The sequence below is a fragment of the Citrus clementina genome, unplaced genomic scaffold (genome assembly GCF_000493195.1).
Source record: "Citrus clementina cultivar Clemenules unplaced genomic scaffold, Citrus_clementina_v1.0 scaffold_1, whole genome shotgun sequence".
NCBI classification, from domain to species: domain Eukaryota; kingdom Viridiplantae; phylum Streptophyta; class Magnoliopsida; order Sapindales; family Rutaceae; genus Citrus; species Citrus x clementina.
Genome location: NW_006263303.1, coordinates 19,928,986 through 19,948,319, shown reverse-complemented (window position 1 = coordinate 19,948,319; position 19,334 = coordinate 19,928,986). Strand labels below are relative to the sequence as shown.

General features: G+C 42.3%; 3 protein-coding genes across 5 annotated transcripts; 2 read left to right on the top strand and 1 right to left on the bottom strand.

The window, feature by feature from the left end:
• Nucleotides 1–5,374: 5,374 nt before the first annotated feature.
• On the bottom strand, nucleotides 5,375–8,849 carry LOC18054762 (G-type lectin S-receptor-like serine/threonine-protein kinase At4g27290). Of its 3 annotated transcripts, none has more exons than XM_024192344.1 (7): nucleotides 7,577–8,849; nucleotides 7,241–7,354; nucleotides 6,657–6,796; nucleotides 6,374–6,584; nucleotides 5,997–6,234; nucleotides 5,763–5,913; nucleotides 5,375–5,680 (listed from the first exon to the last, which is right to left on the bottom strand). In XM_024192344.1, exons 1-7 carry the CDS (start codon nucleotides 8,847–8,849, stop codon nucleotides 5,375–5,377), a joined length of 2,433 nt encoding a protein of 810 aa, XP_024048112.1. The 3 variants fall into 3 exon arrangements, with proteins under 3 accessions (XP_024048112.1, XP_024048111.1, XP_024048113.1); XM_024192343.1 differs by having other exon boundaries at nucleotides 6,657–6,805; nucleotides 7,241–7,357; nucleotides 7,583–8,849; XM_024192345.1 differs by having other exon boundaries at nucleotides 6,657–6,788; nucleotides 7,245–7,357; nucleotides 7,583–8,849.
• Nucleotides 8,850–13,395: 4,546 nt separating this feature from the next.
• LOC112095718 lies at nucleotides 13,396–14,093 on the top strand. The gene is made up of 2 exons (XM_024177829.1): nucleotides 13,396–13,480; nucleotides 13,585–14,093. Exons 1-2 carry the CDS (start codon nucleotides 13,396–13,398, stop codon nucleotides 14,091–14,093), a joined length of 594 nt encoding a protein of 197 aa, XP_024033597.1.
• A 108-nt stretch (nucleotides 14,094–14,201) lies between these two features.
• LOC112095717 lies at nucleotides 14,202–15,328 on the top strand. The gene is made up of 2 exons (XM_024177828.1): nucleotides 14,202–14,783; nucleotides 14,879–15,328. The coding sequence occupies exons 1-2, from the start codon at nucleotides 14,202–14,204 to the stop codon at nucleotides 15,326–15,328; spliced, it is 1,032 nt and encodes a 343-aa protein (XP_024033596.1).
• Nucleotides 15,329–19,334: the final 4,006 nt, after the last annotated feature.

The following is a 19,334-nucleotide window of genomic DNA, read 5'->3' as shown; positions in this document are numbered from 1 at the left end:
ATCTGCGTGAGCTCACAAACAATGCACCAGCTCCTACTTTAGCTCTTCTTTAAGCCTCGATCCAATTTAGATTATTTTTTCTGAGTTGTCTTGTTCTAAGTTTACCATTCTCAGCTCCTCAACCGGCTCTTATCTGCCACCCTTGACATTTATTCGAGTGTCAAGCAAAGTGATCTGCATTGCCTCCCTTACTGCTGTAGAGTAACAGCTTCGGGCAATTCTCTAGTCTCCTCGTACTACCCCACTACTCCATTCACCCGATATTAGAGAGCTAAGTAATGATTAGAGAGCACTGCCTTGCTCACTTTAAAAAAGGGGACGACCTAGAATCATCTGGTAAGGGCTCTCCTCATCGACAACCACAAATATAAGATCATGGTCTTTTTCGACGGGGATCAGCCTATCATGATGGGCAACTCGACCACGCCAAGAGGAATCAACTTTCCTCCACTAAACCCCTTTAAGGAGGTATTGGTGTGCTCTATCATCAAATCTGCTATTCCTATTTCCTCCAGAGTTGATTTGAACAGGACATCAACCAAACTTCTTGTATCTACCAGGATTCGGTCAAACCTCTTGCTGGCAACGGTGACTTTAATGACCAACGCATCCTTATGTGGGTATAACACTCCCTCTTCATCCTCATTCGTCCATATGATCGGCACCTGCTTGATTGTTGCTCGTTTGGTCGCTAGGGTATTGAAGAATACTTATTTGCTAGTCATGGCGTACCTAGCATAGTTCTTTCTCGATCTGTTGGAGTCTTCAGCCAACGTTGGGCCCCCAGCGATCACCCTTACCATCGGCTGCTCGTGGCCCATGTTTCTATTACTCTACTCTCCTTCGTATGAAGAGCCCACCATCGGAATAACTCCATCTACGTACTCGTCCAGGTAGCGATTCCTCACTAAATCTTCTACTTGATTTTTGAGATCCCTGCATTCGGCCGTGGTATGACCATGAGTGCCATGGAACTTGCAAAACCGTCTCTTATATCTCTTGCTGGGTAGCTTTGCTATTGGGGTAGGGGGATACAATAGCCCACAGTCTTTTATTGCATCAAACACCTCATCCAGGAGCACCTTCAAGGAAGTATACCGCCCATAGCTTTGACTCTGATCGATCATGTGCATTGCCCTTTCCCTGTGGGTGCCATTCTGATCAGGAGGGGGCATCGGAGCCTCTAGTCTGCTAGCTCTCACACCCTGTGGGTGCTGAGCCATCGTGGGGTGTTGATAAGGATGACCGTATGTCTGATCATGCCGTCTCCAGAAATCTCTAGCTGGTGAACGAAGAGGTTGCATCCTGCTACGCTGATATTGGGGTGGCCTCTGATAAGGTTGGTAAGAAGCAACCCGGCTTCCTGCACCGCCACCTGGGGCATGGTGGTCCTTCCGCTTAATCGGCTCACTTCCTGCTAGGACTTTCTTTTCTTTTCTCCTCAACTCTTTCAGCTAGTCTGTCTTAATCCTTGCTGCTTTTTCCTCCTCGATTTCGATATCCCTCTTGGCCTGCTTATAGGCCACAGAATATGACTGAATTGCTGGACTCCTTAAGTTGTACCACATGCGTCTTATCCTTACTCATTCTTTTAATCCCCTTAATGCTTGGGGATGATTGAAGGCTTCCAGATTGAGGACAACGCGATGGTACCTTTTGATATACTCCCGAAGAGTTTCATCCTCTCCATGCTTCATGCTCGTCAGCTCCATCATATCATCTTCAGGTGCCATTGCCCCCCGAAACTACTTTGTAAATTCCTGGCACATCTGCTCGAATGTTCTGATGCTCCCCTGAGGAAGCTTCCGGTACCACTCATGTGCTCGTCCCTCTAGAGCCAGCGGGAACACCCTGCACCTTTGGGCTTGAGATAATCCCTGCACCCCGGTTATATCATTAAAACGCTCTATGTGCACCAATGAGTCGGTTTGTCCCGAGTACTTGAGATCGGGGAAGCAGAAGTCCCTCAGGATGACAACACTCATGATTTCTGTCGAGAGGGGGGATTCGCCATCAAGCATTATTATCCAACCAGGTACTCTGCTCCGTCCCTACATGTCATCTATAATCTGCGCTAGTCTGCGCACTTCTTCCTCTAGCTGCATGGCACGACCAGAGTCATGTGCTGCAACCTGGTCTCGTTCTTATTCGACGTTATGCAGGTGTTGTCGAAGTTCCCTTTCCTCTGCATTCACAGCCCCGTCATTATTATCAGAGCTCTGCCTCCTCGGGGATTGATCCCCTCTTTCATGACTTCCTCCCCGTAGAGATTGGTTAACCACTTAACAACCAAACCTCCTGGTGGTTTGACCTCCCATCGAAGTACCGTTGTTCCTTCTATTAACGTGCCCTGGCACTCCTCCACCACTCTTATCATTTCCTTTTGAATTCCTCTTTGCTCGCTTCTCAACTCGTGCAAGATAGTTGTCAGAGTCTCCATTTTTTTCCATCCATTCCATCCGCTCATACATTGCTTTTTCTCGCGCTTCGTTATCTATCTCTCTCAATGTTACAGACTCGTTAAGCCCCAGATCACCTCCTTGGGCACTACTCCCACCTACGTCCATAGGCTCCCCACTCTTTTTCTCATGCGTCTCTCTATTGATGAAAGCTTTTTGTTCAGCTCCCCAGAGACGGCGCCAAAATGTTGATGCGAGATTATTGTGTCTGCTCGTTTACGATCAGGATCTCTTTTCAACTCTTGAACTTGCTGCCAACCGAGTATACTTCACGTTACTCTTCTAGGCGAACAGAGCTATGCCTCTTGCAACTTCTTCTCGACGAACTCCTGTGTACACAAAAATTAGTCAGAGCACGCCGGGAGTTTTCTCCGCGTAAACCCTCCAACACTCAAGTTAGAAATTTGGGCTTACTTTTTAGGAAACTCTGCCACTAATCTCGTGGCTCCCTAATAATCCCTTAGGCCATAGAATACCTATAAGCTTTTCACAGGTTTTTCCTAGAATGGTTTTTTTTCTTAATTTTTATGTAAAAGTGTCTAACCCCTTTAGATTTGTTGATTACCTCTTTTATAGTCTTCCTATAAATTTGGCCCCCCATGACCCACGTTCACTACCTCCCCAGCTCCCGGAAGCGGATGCTTGGATATTGTAGTTGCGGCCGAGTGGATTTCGTGCCTAGATTTTCTGATAGTAGTGCACATCCCGTTAACTGTTATGGACTGGGTTTCTCAACCCCGGTCTCCAGCAGAAAGGCTCTCGGCTTCTAGCAGTAGTCCTGCTCGTGCTACGGTCTAGCAGAGGGTGCCCTTATAATCGAGCAGAAAATGCCTGCTTTTGGCTACCCGCTACCAGACCTCACATGTCTGCTCACTTATAAGAAGGTCGACTCCTCGTTCAGGGTATGGCTGGTCGCTTCATAATACACCCTCAAACATTGTAGTTAAAAAAAAAGTTGGGGTAAATATAATTTTTCAATAATAATTTTGATAAAATAGTAAAAAAATTTTAATTTTTATTATGATCATTAGGATAAAAATAAATCATCCCAATTCTTATCGGTAGGAGTGGTGGATTTAGCATGTGAAAGACAAAAAAAATAAAAGAAAAAATCATTTGGGTTTCTAATTAGAGCGCTGCTATATGCCCCGAACTTAACCCTGAATTTGCGCCCCGAATTTGCCAAAATGCTGCATTTTAAAACTGTCACTTTTCCTTTTTAATTGCAGTTGTGCAGCACATGTGTGTGAGTTTTAAAACGGTCACTTAAACCGAACGACGTCGCTTCTTCAATTCATTGCAGCAACACTAACAGCAACAATAATTTCAATAGCAAGACTTGTTGTTGATTCCAACAAGACTTGGGCACTTGTTGTATTCAATTCATTGCAGCAATTTCACACACACACATATCAGCAGCAACAAGTGACCAAGATAATTAAAAAAAATAAGGAGTTCACACACACAAACACCAAAAAAAAAAATTGCAGCAACAATTCGAGCACCAACTCCAGCACCAGTAACACTTCCAGCAAAAAAAATTCTAGCAGCAACAGCTCTAGCATCAATTCTAGCACCAGTAACGCTTCCAGCAAAACAAATTCCAGTAGCAACAACCTAGCCAAGAGGAGCCGTGTGGCGCTTTGTGAGTGGATGAGGAGGGAGAGAAGTTGACCCGGTTTGACCCGCAAACCTGACTTGACCCGCAAACATGACCCGGTTGGATTTCACGATCCAGCCACTCTACCGGCCGATCAAGGTATTAATCTGAAGCTTGGAAGCCGGCCGTCGTTTCCCTGCCATCCTCGCCGCCGAAAACAACAAGAACGCAGACGATTTAGCTCGAAAGAACCGCGGCTCAACTACCTCCGTCGCCCTCGATTTCGTCGGAGTTTGGACGCACCACCGCTTGAGTTCTACTCCCTCGATCGCGTGCTGGCGGTTGTCCGTTGTCTGTGGGCTCGTTCGTCGTCTGTGCCGGCTGTTCGCGTGACCGTTGGGTGATTGCTATTTGTGGGCGTGATTGCTATTTGTGTTGGAGTCTCTGATTTGTTAAAAGGAAAGTAAGAGACTGCGTGAGTGTGGTTTTTGATGCAGCGTTTTCAATTTAATCAAAACGACGTCGTTTTTCTAATTCGGGGCGCGATTCGAGGTTAAATTCGGGGGAAATAGCTTTTTCCTTCTAATTAACCTTCATCAATCTATTAAAATAGCCTCTCTACATTCATAAACCTACAGAATTTAAATTTTAACTTGAACTTTGAAACTCACGCTTTATTTAAAAATAATAATGACCCACAACCCAAAATATTTTTCTATTTCAAAAAATAGATTCAAATTTATTAAAAATAATAATTAGCCACTCCTCCAATCACAAATTTTATCTTTCTTGTTCTAAAAAGAAAATTAAGGCTTGCATTAAATTAGGAAAGAACAATTCGGCTGGTTTGCAGGAATGAAGGGAATCAATAATGTCTTGCTTTTACTTAATTTAATTCTCGGTTAATCATTTTTTTGGACCCAACACTGCTCACAGTACCTCTAATTTACAATTTCTATATGAACATTAGTCTACATTCTATTTTTTTTTTACCAAAAAAAGGCTTAGCCAAGCTAAGACACAACCGAACGGGGAATCATTGTCCCATACATATCATAGCAAAGCCAAGGATCATGACCTACAGGAGGTTCTTGATAAACATGAAATCCGAGAGGTATAGAGCCTGCATTTTTGGCCAAGTAGTCAGCTGCAGAATTGGCCTGTCCTCTGAACTTTTAGATCCACAACATGCATTCACTGGATGATCCTCATCATTTTTTGTCCAATCATTTATCTTAACTTTCCATTTGGTTGACATATTCCTGCTTTTGCACTTGACAACGTAGAATAAGGCATGATACCACAAATAGATTCTCTACCGACCCTCAAACTCAGAGATCGTAAATGTATTAGTTGAACATGATTCAGGCGTGCTTGATGAATAATCTTGCCTGGTAGATTTCCTGTCCGCCAAGTAACCGGGTTGCTTTGGCTGAGGCAACACAGTCTCGCTGCCCAACATCAAAATCACTGAGGGCATGCTTGGCCTGTCCTTTGGATGCTGTTGCACGCATAACAAACCGATGTGGATGCATCGTATCACTTCAGCAAGATTGAATGAGCCTTGAATACACGGATCGATTAATTGTGAAGGCATGCCTTCGTTCCACAACTTCCATGCCTACACCATATTAAAACTCTTTTATCATCTATAGTTTATTAGTTCAAACTATGTTAGAAAATGTCGTATGCATTTTACTTACATGTCCTATAAGGTTAAGCTTGTTGTCGGAATGATAAAATCCTCTATTTTTCTTTCCACTTACTATCTCCAGCAATAAAATTCCAAAGCTGAAGACATCGGATTTTACTGAGAATTGCCCATCACTAGCGTATTCCGGTGCCATATAACCACTTCAAAAGATTAAAATAAATAAGTTAATTTTTATTAATCAGTACAAGTGAATCGTAAAAATCACATGACAAGAAGTACTTACTATGTTCCAATCACTCTTTTTGTGTTTCCTTCTGTCTCGTCTCCACCAAAAGCTCTTGCCAAACCAAAATCTGAAATTTTTGGGTTCATATCTTGATCGAGTAGCACATTACTTGCTTTGAGATCTCGATGTATAATCCTCAATCTAGAATCTTGATGAAGGTACATAACACCCCTAGCAGTCCCACAAATAATGTGGAAACGCTTGGACCAATCCAATATCTTACATCTTTCTTGATCTACAAATTACCACATTAAGGTTAGCACAAAATTTTCTGAAAATACATAAGAAACGTCTATAATCAAGGCACAAGCTAGCCGAATATTTTAAGGTTATAGGGACCCAGACCAATATTTTAAGGTTATAGGGACCCAGACCAAAAATGAAAGAGTTCAGGCTTTTGTTGGGCATGAATTCATAAATCAACAACTTCTCCTCTCCTTGAATGCAGCAGCCAAGAAGCTTTACAAGATTTCTGTGCTGTAATTTGGAAAATAGTATAACTTCATTCTTTAACTCCTTCAATCCTTGCTCAGAAATCTTCGAAAGCCTCTTCACAGCAATTTCCTGCCCATCCACTAGCGTGCCCTGCCCAGACATATATGTGAATTTAGTTACCCGGTAAAATAATTATTTTTGACTGGCAAGTTTCAAGTTTACCTTGTAAACAGGTCCAAAGCCACCTTCTCCAAGCTTGTTGTTGATTGAAAAGTTATCGGTGGCATTAGCAATTGTAGCTAACTCAAACAGTGGTAGCTGCAGGTCCATGTTTTGAACCTGATCAGTTTCCCTCTTGTTTTCTGTTTTCTCTGAAATAATGGATAATATTAACTGAAAGCACATATGCAGTACGTATACTGGACAAACTACTAACTAGTAACTACAATTTTCGTGTTCTTGATGAGAAGGTTCTTTCTCTGTAAATTTGTATTAAAGCTATTTTCCAGTCAATATGAAAGTGCAAGTAAATAAAGAACCATAGGTGAAAAAGAGGTGTGTAATGATATAACACTAAATGCAAGTAAGTAAATCTGCTATTGCAACCAAAAATTTACAAGTTTAATTACCTTGCCCCTGATCTAAATGATATGCACTGTTAACTCTTCATCTTGAAACAAATATACAGTTATTGCTGCATATAAAAATTTAATGTAATCTTATAAATTTAATATTTATAAGAGTTTGATTTGCCTGCATCAAGTCGTCAATGAAAATTTGTGAAGGAAAAGGGAGTGCTATTATACCTACTATATTTCTCCTGCTTTTGTGAATCAAGTAGCCAGCTATAAGCACCGCAGCTAACAGAGCAGCTGTAGGAACGACTATCACCACTATCTTTGTCGTAGGCTTACCTTTTGCTCCTTGATCAGCGTATTCTGATATAGCAGAGCAAGTCAATAATCAAATGATTCAAATAGCAAAAGAATTCTATGCACAGAAGCTATACCCAGAAACTGCTTTATGCGAAAGGAGCTTCTCAATCAGAACTCAATACTAAATTGCACAATAAAAATGTGGAACTAGTCTAACTGGAGTGGTACTCCTAAGTTCTCATAATGGAGTGACATAAACAAGTCTGCGGGTACCTATCTCTGAAGCAGACATTCGAATATACAAGTCCTGCCCAGCATCTGGAAAGTCTCTCATGTCAATCAGTTCACCAAACCACATGGCACAGCCACTGCCTCCTCCTCTGATATCTGAATTTGTGTACGCCATACAAGAAGAGTTTTCTAAGCACTTCTCCCTGCATTCGTTGAGATTCATACTTTTGCTCACCGGAGAAGGAGTAGCATCTGGCAATTTCATCGCAGTGAATTTGATGAAGCCATCTTGTCTAGAGTAGTTTAACGACTTATCACGCACACACCCTTGAGACCAGTCCACGTATCCCCTTGACTTTGGTTTAAAACCGTTTAAACAGTGGCAAACAGGCAAATCGTTAATGATGCAAACGCCACAGGCTCCACAAAGGGCATAAGTGTCACATAGATCTCTTGGCAAATATGAATACAATTCCCAACTTTGAGTTGCTTTATTCCATATGAATCGTTGAAGTAAATAGAGTGTTTGGTTCATAACAATCCTTGAGAAAGCAGCTTTATCTCTCATGTCGAAGGTGTAGCAGAGCTCATCCTCATTAGAGACTAAGCTGAAGTTAAAAATGGGGTTTGGCCTCAATGGTGAAGCACTGAATTGAAGGCCATTCCATGGGCCACTTCTTTGAAACTTTCTTGATCCCTTCCACATGATTAACTCAGGATTATCTTGTCGTTCAACTGCCCAAATAAAGTTTCCAGGAGACGGGTCGTCTGGGCTCTTCCATGATGTTATACGCCGCTCAAGACCAGTCTTCAAATCCCATCCGAGCTTCATTCCCGGTAGCAATGTATCAGAAGGATAATCAAAGCTTTGCCATAAATAAGTTTCAGAACCACCATCTCGTTCACCTCTGAGGACAAGATTTCCTGAATCTAGTAGCTGCAATACAACTGGAGTCCGGACTACTTTGCTCAAGTTTGCTGACCAAACTACACTCTTGTCCTGGCTTGTTAAAACAAGATTGCCCGTCTGGTTTACAACTAACAAGCCAGAAGAGTCATTAATGGGGTTGATTCGGTTTGCAACCCAAACAACAGTTTTAACAGGCATATTTTTGTACCAAATTCCTACGTAACGATTCTTGGAACTACCAGGACTGAAGAAACCAAGCTCAAAGCTTCCATCTTTTGAAACTAAGGTCCTGCCATCGCTGAGGGACTGAGATGAAGTAATGGTGTCGGAAGCAAAAGAGGATTCAGACAAGAAAAACAGTAACTTACAACAGATGAAGGAAAACAAAAATACATCCATTTGTTATACTCTATAGGCGTAGAGCCCTCTCTAACAAATTAAATAAATATAATTAAACACCATGACTGATAATCCATCTTGGAGGGCGCTGACCTGAAAGTGGTTGCTTCTGGACTCAAAATTCTCTATTTAATATTGTAAAATGTGGAACACCGGTAACGTAGAGCAACTGTTAATTGCAGCTGAAAATTCTAAATCTCTATGAATATGTGAAGGGTGGGCTGTTTGCACTAAAAAAAAAAAAATCGTCACACGCAAATAAAATTTGCAAGAAATTTGACTTATACTTACAACAATGGAAAAAAGGCATTTGATGTTAAAATTTTCTAGAAATTTGACATATTGAGTCAATATTGGTGCCTTTTCCACCGCAAATTATTTAACATGTTCGTTGCCGCAATAATTGAAAAATTAAAAGACATATATATAACTTGCCATCACAGAAACTATAAAAAAAAAAAAAAAAGAACACGAAACTATGTTGCCCAGGTGTAAGCAACGGGTTTAACTTCACTGCAGTTCTATTGTTTGATATAATAAAAATTAATTAAAGAACAAAATATTTGTAAATTTCGACAAACAAGTCCTGATTTTTTTTTTTTTTAATGTTTTGATATGTCACTAAAATGAATCAGCAAGCCCAACTCTACTCGAGCAACGACTGGATTCAGGGCAATGCAAGCGCTACTAATTATAAGCAGCATCGACATGATAATACCCAATTAATTTTGCAGATTCTTGGATAGGCGAAATGAGTTTGATCAAAGGCATAAACCTACCAATTATAAGTTGAGCAAATTGCCCAACCCATGCATGAGAATTGATTCGAGTTCAGTTGCCATTTCAAGCCAACAACATTGAAGCCTGAACAGAGCATCTTACCAAGAAAGGATATAGCAGCTTATGAGTTCTGAGATGAGAGAAAATATTAAAATTAAAAAAAGAAATCTAATCAAGGATACTTTAGGAATTACAAGAGGTTTTACTTTTATATGGTAAAATTTAATTCTTCTAATTTTAAGGTCATTTGGGCCCCATAAAAATGCACCTTGGACTTTTTTTTAAATAAAAATTTATATTACAAAAATAATCTTAAATAAAAATTACCAAAAACAATAAATAATTTAATTATCTAAATTATTACACCCACCATAAATCGGTTATTTGTGGGGTATTAAGCGGTTTATAGAGTTAAAATTTAATTTTAAGATCTTGATAGGGGGTATATTAAATAAATGAATGTTATGAGAAATTTAATAAGTTCAAATAATTCCATCCTTTTAATTAATTATGGATGTGTGGTGTAAATGTGTTTATTGAATAATTTCATGGGTTGCCTAATGATGAGCTCATGCCTCACGAACTCAATTTTTCAAAGGGGCTCATTCCTCTTAACCAAATAATTTTTCTTAATATTTATTGAAATAAATTTCTGAATTAGTACTCAAAAGACTTTCTGAAAAGTATGTTATAAGTTGTAAAGAAAATTTAAAAAGAATTTTAAGGATTCAATTGGAATAGTCTCACAATTAATTAATATTCAAACTTGACTTTTGAAGTAATCAACTTTACAAATAATTTCTGAGGATATTTGGTAAATTTAGATTGTGAGACAATCTATTATAAAATCGTTTATCCTACATGTTTAGTCAATTAATCGTAAAAGTGTGATGTGAGTGTATAATTACTAAAAAAAAAAAAAAGAAGAAGACATGTCCAATATTTTTGGTCATGGGTTATTATAATTAGTAGATTACTTAACATAAAGATTTTTGGGGTAAATACAATTTTTAAATAATAATTTTGATAAAATAGTGAAAATTTTAAAAGATTTTTATTATGATCATTAGGATAAAAATAAATCATCCCAATTCTTATCGGTAGGAGTGGTGGATTTAGCATGTGAAAGACAAAAAAAATGAAAGAAAAAATCATTTGGGTTTCTAATTAACCTTCATCAATCTATTAAAATAGCCTTTATACATTCATAAACCTACAAAATTTAAATTTTAACTTGAACTTTGAAACTCACGCTTTATTTAAAAATAATAATAACCCACAACCCAAAACATTTGTCTATTTCGAAAAATAGATTCAAATTTATTAGCAATCATAATTAGCCACTCCTCCAATCACAAATTTTATCTTTCTTGTTCTAAAAAGAAAATTAGGGCTTGGGTCAATTTAGAAAACAACAATTAGGCAGGTTTGCAGGAATGAAGGGAATCAATAAGTTGCTAAAAGAATAGTTTGAGACTAAAAAAGATCAAGTGTATCCATTACAGTATTAATATATTCGTTGGTGACACTTAACTATAATTCTTTCGGTTCCCACAGTCACAGTTGAGAGAACTTTTTCAGCAATTAAGTTCATGAAGAATTAATGCTGAAATTGAATGAGAGATGAATGGATGAATATTAATTTTGTTGTTTATGTAGAAAAGGACTTGCTTCTTAGTATTGATAATGAGTATATTGCACATGCTTTTCAAAACGTAGGAAAAATCTTAGGTACTTTTGGAGAGCTGCTATTTTTTCATTTACTCTTTGTCATGTGTATGCTTCTACTAATCATGATGACATATATAAACAAGTGGTAAATTGTGAATAGATAAGACTGCTCCAAAAGCACCAAAAATATTCTCATAAATGTATTAGTAAATATTTTATATCAAAAAATTATAACATCTTGCTTTTATTTAATTTAATTCTCGGTTAATCATTTTTTGGACCCAACACTGCTCACAGTACCTCTAATTTACAATTTCGATATGAGCATTAGTCAACATTCTATTCTTTTTTTTTAACCTACAAAAGGCTTAGCCAAGCTAAGACACAACCGAGCGGGGAATCATTGTCCCATACATATCATAACAAAGCCAAGGATCATGACCTACAGGTGGTCCTTCATAAACATAAAATTCGAGAGGTATAGAGCCTGCATTTTTGGACAAGTAGTCAGCTGCAAAATTGGCTCGTCCTCTGAACTTTTAGATCCACAAAATGCATTCACTGGATGATCCTCATCATTTTTTATCCAATCATTTATCTTAACTTTCCATTTGGTGGTTCTTGATAAACATGAAATCCGAGAGGTATAAAGCCTGCATTTTTGGCCAAGTAGTCAGCTGCAAAATTGGCTCGTCCTCTGAACTTTTAGATCCACAACATGCATTCACTGGATGATCCTCATCATTTTTTATCCAATCATTTATGTTAAGTAAATAAGAGCACCAGCTCAGCCATGCCATCATTTCCACCCCGGCATGGATCACCTCAGCCAAGTGGTACGAGCAGAACACTGATAATGAGTCTTCTACGAGCAAGGGCCAACCAGAGATGAATATCAGCCAGAGGAATGTACCGACCAGAGATAAATACCGAGCAGATACCCATTCCCTAAAAAGCGGGAACACGATCTCACGAAATCACGACAGTTGCGCTACGCCCAGAACCGTCGAGGGAGATATGGTGTCCTACATTTACCCACAATGTAGCAGTTGGAATCCCATGGGGGCTGCCACTACCCGAGATAGAGGGGGGATGAAGGATAAACGGAAACGTGGGACAATGGCTATAAAAGAGAAAGAAACTAATGAAGAAAGGGGAGAAAAATTGAGAGACGGAAAAACTATGCCAAATTGAAACCAGACCATTTTTTAATACAAAATTGTGAGCCAATTATAAGCAATTTATCGAATCTAAATTGCACCGTTTTCCCGTGAACACCTTGTGCTAACTTAGGCATCGGAGGGTTTACGCCGGTAAAACCACCGGCGTCTCTGATCCATTTTTGTGAACGTAGGCTTAGTGGGAGAAGGAATGCCCATTCCAATCTCAGTGACTAGAGTGGTCATTGGGGCAAGAAGAGGTTGACATCTTCACTATCGATTACATAAGCGTTGGTGTAAAGATCTGGTCGAGCAAAGGACGAGCTGATTTCAGCATCAACATTTTGGCGCCGTCTGTGGGGAGCTGAATAAAAAGCTACCACCAAATTAGCAGTTACTGAAGAAGTAGTTAACGGTTGGATATGGATGTGTCAAGGAAGGATGCACTGAGGGATGACAATGAAACTGTTGAGACAATCACTCTGCGGGAAATTGCGAATGAAGCTCGAGAGAGGATGACGCAAGATCGACTAGAGCGGATGGAGAAACAAATGGAGACTCTCACGGCCATACTGTATGAGCTGAGGGATGAGCGGAGAAGGGATTGTGAAGCCCCCGCGGGGAGAGATGAAGTTGGAGCAGAACCCAGCCCCCGGAGGCGTAGAGTCGAGGAAATCCCTCCGCCGGCGGACCAACCTAATGGGGTGCATCCCTACAGAAGTACTGGTCGGGTTTCAGGAGAACACGTGGATGAAGGGAGGGACCAACCTCGCCCCGGACGGGTACTGGAAATTGATGGCCAAGGGGGCAGTGTTGATGAAGGAGAGCTCAGGCAGCGGTTGCAGAATGCCGAGCAGGAACGAGATCAGATAGTTGCGCGTGATCCTGATCGTGCTGTAGAATTTGAGGGAGAGGTGCGCAGATTGGTATAGGTGATGGAGGAGATACAAGGCAAGAGAAAGCCCCCGAGCTGGAGGATAATGCTAGATGAAGAGTCTCCGTTATCAACCGAGATCATGGGTACTGTAATCCCAAGAGATTTCCGCTTCCCCGACCTAAAATATTCCCGGCGAAGTGACCCGCTGGTGCATATTGAACGTTTCAACGACATGACGGGTGTGCAGGGCTGACACCAGCTCAGAAGTGCAGGGTGTTCCCGTTGACACTAGAGGGACGAGCCCGAGAATGGTACCGCAAGCTGCTCCGAGGAAGTATAAAAGGGTATGAGCAGATGTGCCAAGAGTTGGCTGAACAGTTCCGAGGAGCAGTGGCCCCAGAAGACGACATGATGGAACTGATGGGGATGAAACATGAGGAGCATGAATCCCTTCAGGATTTTGTAAAAATATATCACCGAGCCGTGCTGGATCTGCTCAATCACCCGCAGGCGTTGAGGGGATTAAAAGAAGGTGTAAGAATAGGCCGATTGTGGTACAACTTAAGAAGCCCCCTAGTGCAGAATTACTCAGCGGGGTATGAACAGGCGAGGCGAGATATAGAAATTGAAGAGGAGAAATCGACAAGGATAAAAAGTGAACAGCTAGAAGAGCTGAGACGAAAGGAACGGAGAGCCCCGAACGAGAGCAGATCGGGAAAGCGAGCTGGGGAAGCCTCAGTAATGGGTGGAATATAAGTTCGGTCTCGCCCATACTCCATAACTCAGAGACCACAACAGTTCCAACACAGCCGGGCTCAACCTCCGCACCCTCCATTCCCAGAGCGACAACGAGAATTCAGGCAGATGGCTGCCCACCCTTATCACAACACTCCCAGAGCATTATATACAACTAACTCCAGGGCTGGACGACCAGATCAGCTACTGACGGTACCAGCCCGAGGTGATATCCATGATAGCCGAGTAGTTCAACTGATTGACCAGAGCTTGGCATATAGACAGTACACCCCATTAAAAATCTCCATGGAGGAATTGTATGAGAGGATCGAAGGACGAGGTCTACTATACCCTCCGGCCCCTATAACAAAATTTGCTCACCGACGTGATAAGAGCAGGTTCTGCAAATTCCACAACACTCACGGTCACACTATCAGCCAATGTCGTGACCTTAAGATTCAGGTGGAGGATTTAGTGAGGAATTGGTACTTGGATGAGTATGTGGATGAAGTGTCCCCCGTCATTGAATCACAGTACACGCGGGATGAAGGAGTTGAGAGAGATCTGGAACGTGAACAGCCGACCATCCGTGTGATAGCAGGAGGGCCAACATTGGCCGGGGATTCGAACAGGGCACGGAAGAACTATGGGAGATACGTCATGACTGGCAAAGAGGTGCTTCTCAATTTGCCAGCAGTCAAGAGGGCAAAGGTGCAGCAAGTTCCCATTATGTGGACAGAGGACGACGAATAGGGTATTTTATATCCTCATGAGGATGCATTGGTGATTAAGGCATTGGTGGCTAGTACAGAATTGCGGCGAATACTGGTGGACACGGGCAGTCAGTTGACATTCTGTTTAAGTCGGCCTTAGATGATATGGGAATTTCAGACTTGAAGCTGGAGCGGACGAATACATCCTTGAAAGGATTTGGAGGGGGACGGTTAACTCCCATGGGGATCATTGAACTCCCGATTACTGTGGGGTCAAAGCCGTTTGAAAGAACGATGATGCTGGACTTTGTCGTGGTAGAAGAAAGAAGCCCTTACCAGATGATATTGGGGAGACCGTTCATGAGGATAAGCCAATGTGTAATGTCCACGCATTATCTGGCGTTGAAGTACAGAGTAAATGGAGTTGTTGGCGTAGTAAAAGGCGACCAGAGAATGGCAAGGAGCTGTTATGCTACAGCGGCCAAGGAAACGCTGCAGGTTACCTCTCTAGATAACCGAGGGGATTCCAAAAAGGGTCGCTAGGAACCTGCTGAGAATCTGGAGGAGGTCTATGTGAGTAAGAGTAACCTGAGCAGAGTAGTTAAGATCAGGTCAAGATTGGGTGAGACGTTAAAAGGTGAACTGGTGAAATGTCTACAGTCCTACGCAGACATATTTGCCTGGTCTCATGAGGATATGCCAGGAATTGATCGAAGGGTAGCCTGCCACAAGTTGGCGATCAGGAAATGAGCAAGACCGGTAAGGCAGAAAATGAGGTGCTTTAACCAGGAAAGGTACGAGGCCATAAATGCCGAGGTGGAAAAGCTGCTGAAAGCAGGATTTATAAGGGAAGCCAAGTACCCGGAGTGGATTTCCAATGTAGTATTGGTAAAGAAGGCCAACGGGAAGTGGAGAATGTGTGTGGACTTCACGGACCTCAATAAGGCATGCCCGAAGGACAGCTTTCCCCTACAAAAAATAGATCAGTTGGTGGACTCAACAGCCGGTCACAGTCTGCTCAGTTTCATTGATGCCTTTTCTGGATACAACTAGATACCCATGGACGAGCAGGATGAGGAAAGCACCACCTTTATAACTAACATGGGTTTGTTTTGCTACAGGGTAATGCCTTTCGACCTAAAAAATGCAGGAGCTACTTATCAAAGGTTGGTGAACAAGATCTTCAAACCATTTATTGGTCACACTATGGAGGTGTATGTGGATGATATGATCACAAAGTTCAAAGAACCGAGGGATCATGTGAAGCACCTAGAAGAGACCTTTGAATTGCTGAAGAAGTACGAAATGAAGCTGAACCTAGACAAATGTGCATTCGGGGTCAGCTCAGGCAAGTTCTTGGGATTCCTGGTAAGCCACCGAGGGATCGAGGCCAACCCGGAAAAAATACGGGCGGTGACAGAAATGAGGTCCCCACGAACAGTTAAGGAGGTGCAGAGCCTTACAGGGAAGTTGGCAGCATTGAATCGATTCATCTCGCGGGCCACAGATAAATGCCACCCTTTCTTCCAAACCATAAAGAAAGGGAGAAAGATGGAGTGGACATCAGAATGCGAGGAAGCATTTGGGCAGCTGAAGGAATATCTGACCTGCGCCCCGTTACTATCAACTCCGAGAGAGGGTGACCGACTGTTTTTATACTTGGCAATCTCTAAATGGGCTACCAGCTCGGTATTAGTTAGGGAAGAAGAAGGAAAGCAACACCCGGTATACTACACAAGCAAGGCCCTGTTAGACGCAGAAACCAGGTATCCACTGATGGAGAAGTGGGCGTTGGCTCTAATAACGACAGCACGCAAACTCTGACCATATTTCCAGGCCCACCAGATTGTTGTGATGACTGACCAGCCCCTTCGACAAATGCTTCAAAAACCAGATGCATCTGGTCGGTTAGTAAAATGGTCCGTGGAGCTGAGCGAATTTGACCTATCCTATAGGCCCCAAGGAGCAATCAAAGCCTAAGCTCTGGCCGATTTTATGGTTGACCGAGCTGAACCAGGGGAAGAAATTCGGGAGGAGCAGCCAATAGAGCAGGAGAAACCAGGGGGGGTGTGGCTGGTAACGGTTGACGGGTCATGTAGTGAGCAAGGGTCCGGAGCAGGAATTGTAATACGAAGCCCAGAAGGGACCGAAATAACGTATGCAGTGAAATTCGAGTTTCAGCTCACGAACAACCAAGCCGAATATGAAGCCTTTATCACTAGGCTCGGACTGGCACATGCACTAAGAGCAGAAAGGGTGGAAATCCGAGCAGATTCCCAGTTAGTCTGCAATCAACTCAGTGACCAGTTCCAAGCAAGGGAAGAGAAGATGGGGCTTTATTTGAAGAAGGCAAAGCAGATGGTTGGGCTCTTCAAAGAGGTAGAGGTAAAGCAGATATCCCGGAATGAGAATTACCGAGCAGATATGTTGGCTAGAATGGCTGCAATTGCAGATCCAAAATTACCTAAGTTAATTCCACTAGAGATAAGGACCTCGCCAAGTATAGGGGAGGAAGTAGAGGTAATGAGAGTAAGCACTGGTAAATCTTGGATGGACCCAATTCTCGCATATATCCACGATGACGTTTTACCGGAGGACAAAAGGCAAGCAAGAAAATTAAAATGCCGAGCATCAAGGTACACGCTACTTGATGAGTGCTCTACCGCCGAGGGTTCACCTTGCCCCTTTTGAGATGTTTGGATGACGAGGAAGCAGATTATGTACTGAGGGAGATTCATGAAGGAATATATGGCAATCACTCGGGAGCAAGAACTTTAGCCTTCAAGGCACTCCGGCAAGGATACTTCTGGCCAACCATGCACCAGGATGCGGAAAAGATGGCAAAGAACTGTAAAACCTGCCAAAGCTTCTCTGAGGTTCCTGCACAGCCCCTAGAAAAGCTGACCACTATGACATCCCCATGGCCTTTTGCCCAATGGGGAATCGACCTGATTGGTCCATTAGCTAAGGGCCGAGGAGCGGCAACACATGCAATTGTGGCGATAGACTACTTCACCAAGTGGGTAGAAGTGGGAGTCCTCAGCCAAATCACAGAGAGAAAGACGACGGATTTTATTTGGAAGAATATCATCTGCAGTTACGGGATCCCCTATGCCATCATTACAGACAATGAGAGGCAATTTGACAACAACAACTTCAGAGAATTTTGCCGGAACCTGGGGTTGGACCTGAAGTTCTGCACCCCCACACACCCCCAGGCAAACGGACAGGTGGAAGCAGTCAACAAAGTAATAAAGAAACTCCTGAAAACAAGACTGGGAGAGAAGAAGGGAGCTTGGGTCGACGAGTTACCAGGAGTACTGTGGGCTTATCGGACAACTCACAAAACCGCCACCGGGGAAACCCCGTTTGCTTTAGCTTTTGGTCATGAGGCGGTAGTCCCAGCAGAAATTGGAGTAGGAACACATCGGACTGAATACTTCAATGAGGAGCAAAACGACGAGCAGATCTGCTTGAGCCTGGACCTACTGGAGGAGAAAAGGGAAGGGGCCTCGCAGAAAGTGGCCCAGTTTCAGCAAAGGGTCATGCGTTATTACAACAAGAACGTACGCGTGAGACAATTCCGAACAGGGGATTGGGTACTTAGGAAGGTGAATAAAAACACTAGGGATCCTAACCATGGCGCTCTTGGCTCTAAATGGGAAGGCCCGTACAGGGTGATACGAGCGACTGGACCAGGAGCTTACAAGCTAGCGTACCCAGATGGACGAGATGTGAAGAGGTCGTGGAACCCCGAACACTTGAAGAAGTATTTCCAGTAAGCAAAGTGCTCTACTAAGCCTTCATTTTGATAAGTTATTTATGTTAAATGCATGATGACTTGTTGCACATGCATATATTCCGTATTTCTGTAATGCATTCAAATTGTAATAAAGATGAATTCAGCATGAAATCCCCCTGCTAGCAAGCCCATTAAAAATTTTACTAAGGCAAGTAAGTGCCTGCTCCTGCTCGGTCAACGAAAGACTAGCAGGCAATTCTACGAAAATTTTACTAAGGCAAGTAAGTGCCTGTCCCTGCTCGGTCATCGAAAGACCAGCAGGCAATTTTACTAAAATTTTACTAAGGCAAGTAAGTGCCTGTTCCTACTCGGTCAACGAAAGACCAGCAGTCAATTTTACGAAAATTTTACTAAGGCAAATAAGTGCCTGCTCCTGCTCGGTCAACGAAAGACCAGCAGGCAATTTTACGAAAATTCTACTAAGGCAAGTAAGTGCCTGTCCCTGCTCGGTCATCGAAAGACGAGCAGGCAATTTTACGAAAATTTTACTAAGGCAAATAAGTGCCTACTCCTGCTCGGTCAACGAAAGACCAGCATGCAATTTTACGAAATTTTACTAAGGCAAGCAAGTGCCTATTCCTGCTCAGTCAGCGAAAGACCAGGAAATTTTGTGAAATTCTACTAAGGCAAGCGGATGCCTATTCCTGCTCGGTCCACTAAAGAACCAGCAGGCAAAGTCAGATAAATTGTCAGGTTAATTTGCAGAAACAATCCATGAGCAAAAACCAGACAAGAAGGCCAATAGAG

What these genes read in the sequence shown, in the direction of transcription:
- LOC18054762 (XM_024192343.1), bottom strand. Translation starts at nt 8,849, where the DNA reads ATGGATGTATTTTTGTTTTCCTTCATCTGTTGTAAGTTACTGTTTTTC. An exon ending in AATGTCTGCTTCAGAGATAG is followed by an intron (nt 7,358 to 7,582) that starts GTACCCGCAGAC and finishes ACGCTGATCAAG; the next exon opens with GAGCAAAAGGTAAGCCTACG. An exon ending in AAGCAGGAGAAATATAGTAG is followed by an intron (nt 6,806 to 7,240) that starts GTATAATAGCAC and finishes CCATTATTTCAG; the next exon opens with AGAAAACAGAAAACAAGAGG.
- LOC112095718 (XM_024177829.1), top strand. Translation starts at nt 13,396, where the DNA reads ATGGAGGAGATACAAGGCAAGAGAAAGCCCCCGAGCTGGAGGATAATG. An exon ending in GTTATCAACCGAGATCATGG is followed by an intron (nt 13,481 to 13,584) that starts GTACTGTAATCC and finishes ACGGGTGTGCAG; the next exon opens with GGCTGACACCAGCTCAGAAG.
- LOC112095717 (XM_024177828.1), top strand. Translation starts at nt 14,202, where the DNA reads ATGGCTGCCCACCCTTATCACAACACTCCCAGAGCATTATATACAACT. An exon ending in CAGCAGTCAAGAGGGCAAAG is followed by an intron (nt 14,784 to 14,878) that starts GTGCAGCAAGTT and finishes ATTGGTGGCTAG; the next exon opens with TACAGAATTGCGGCGAATAC.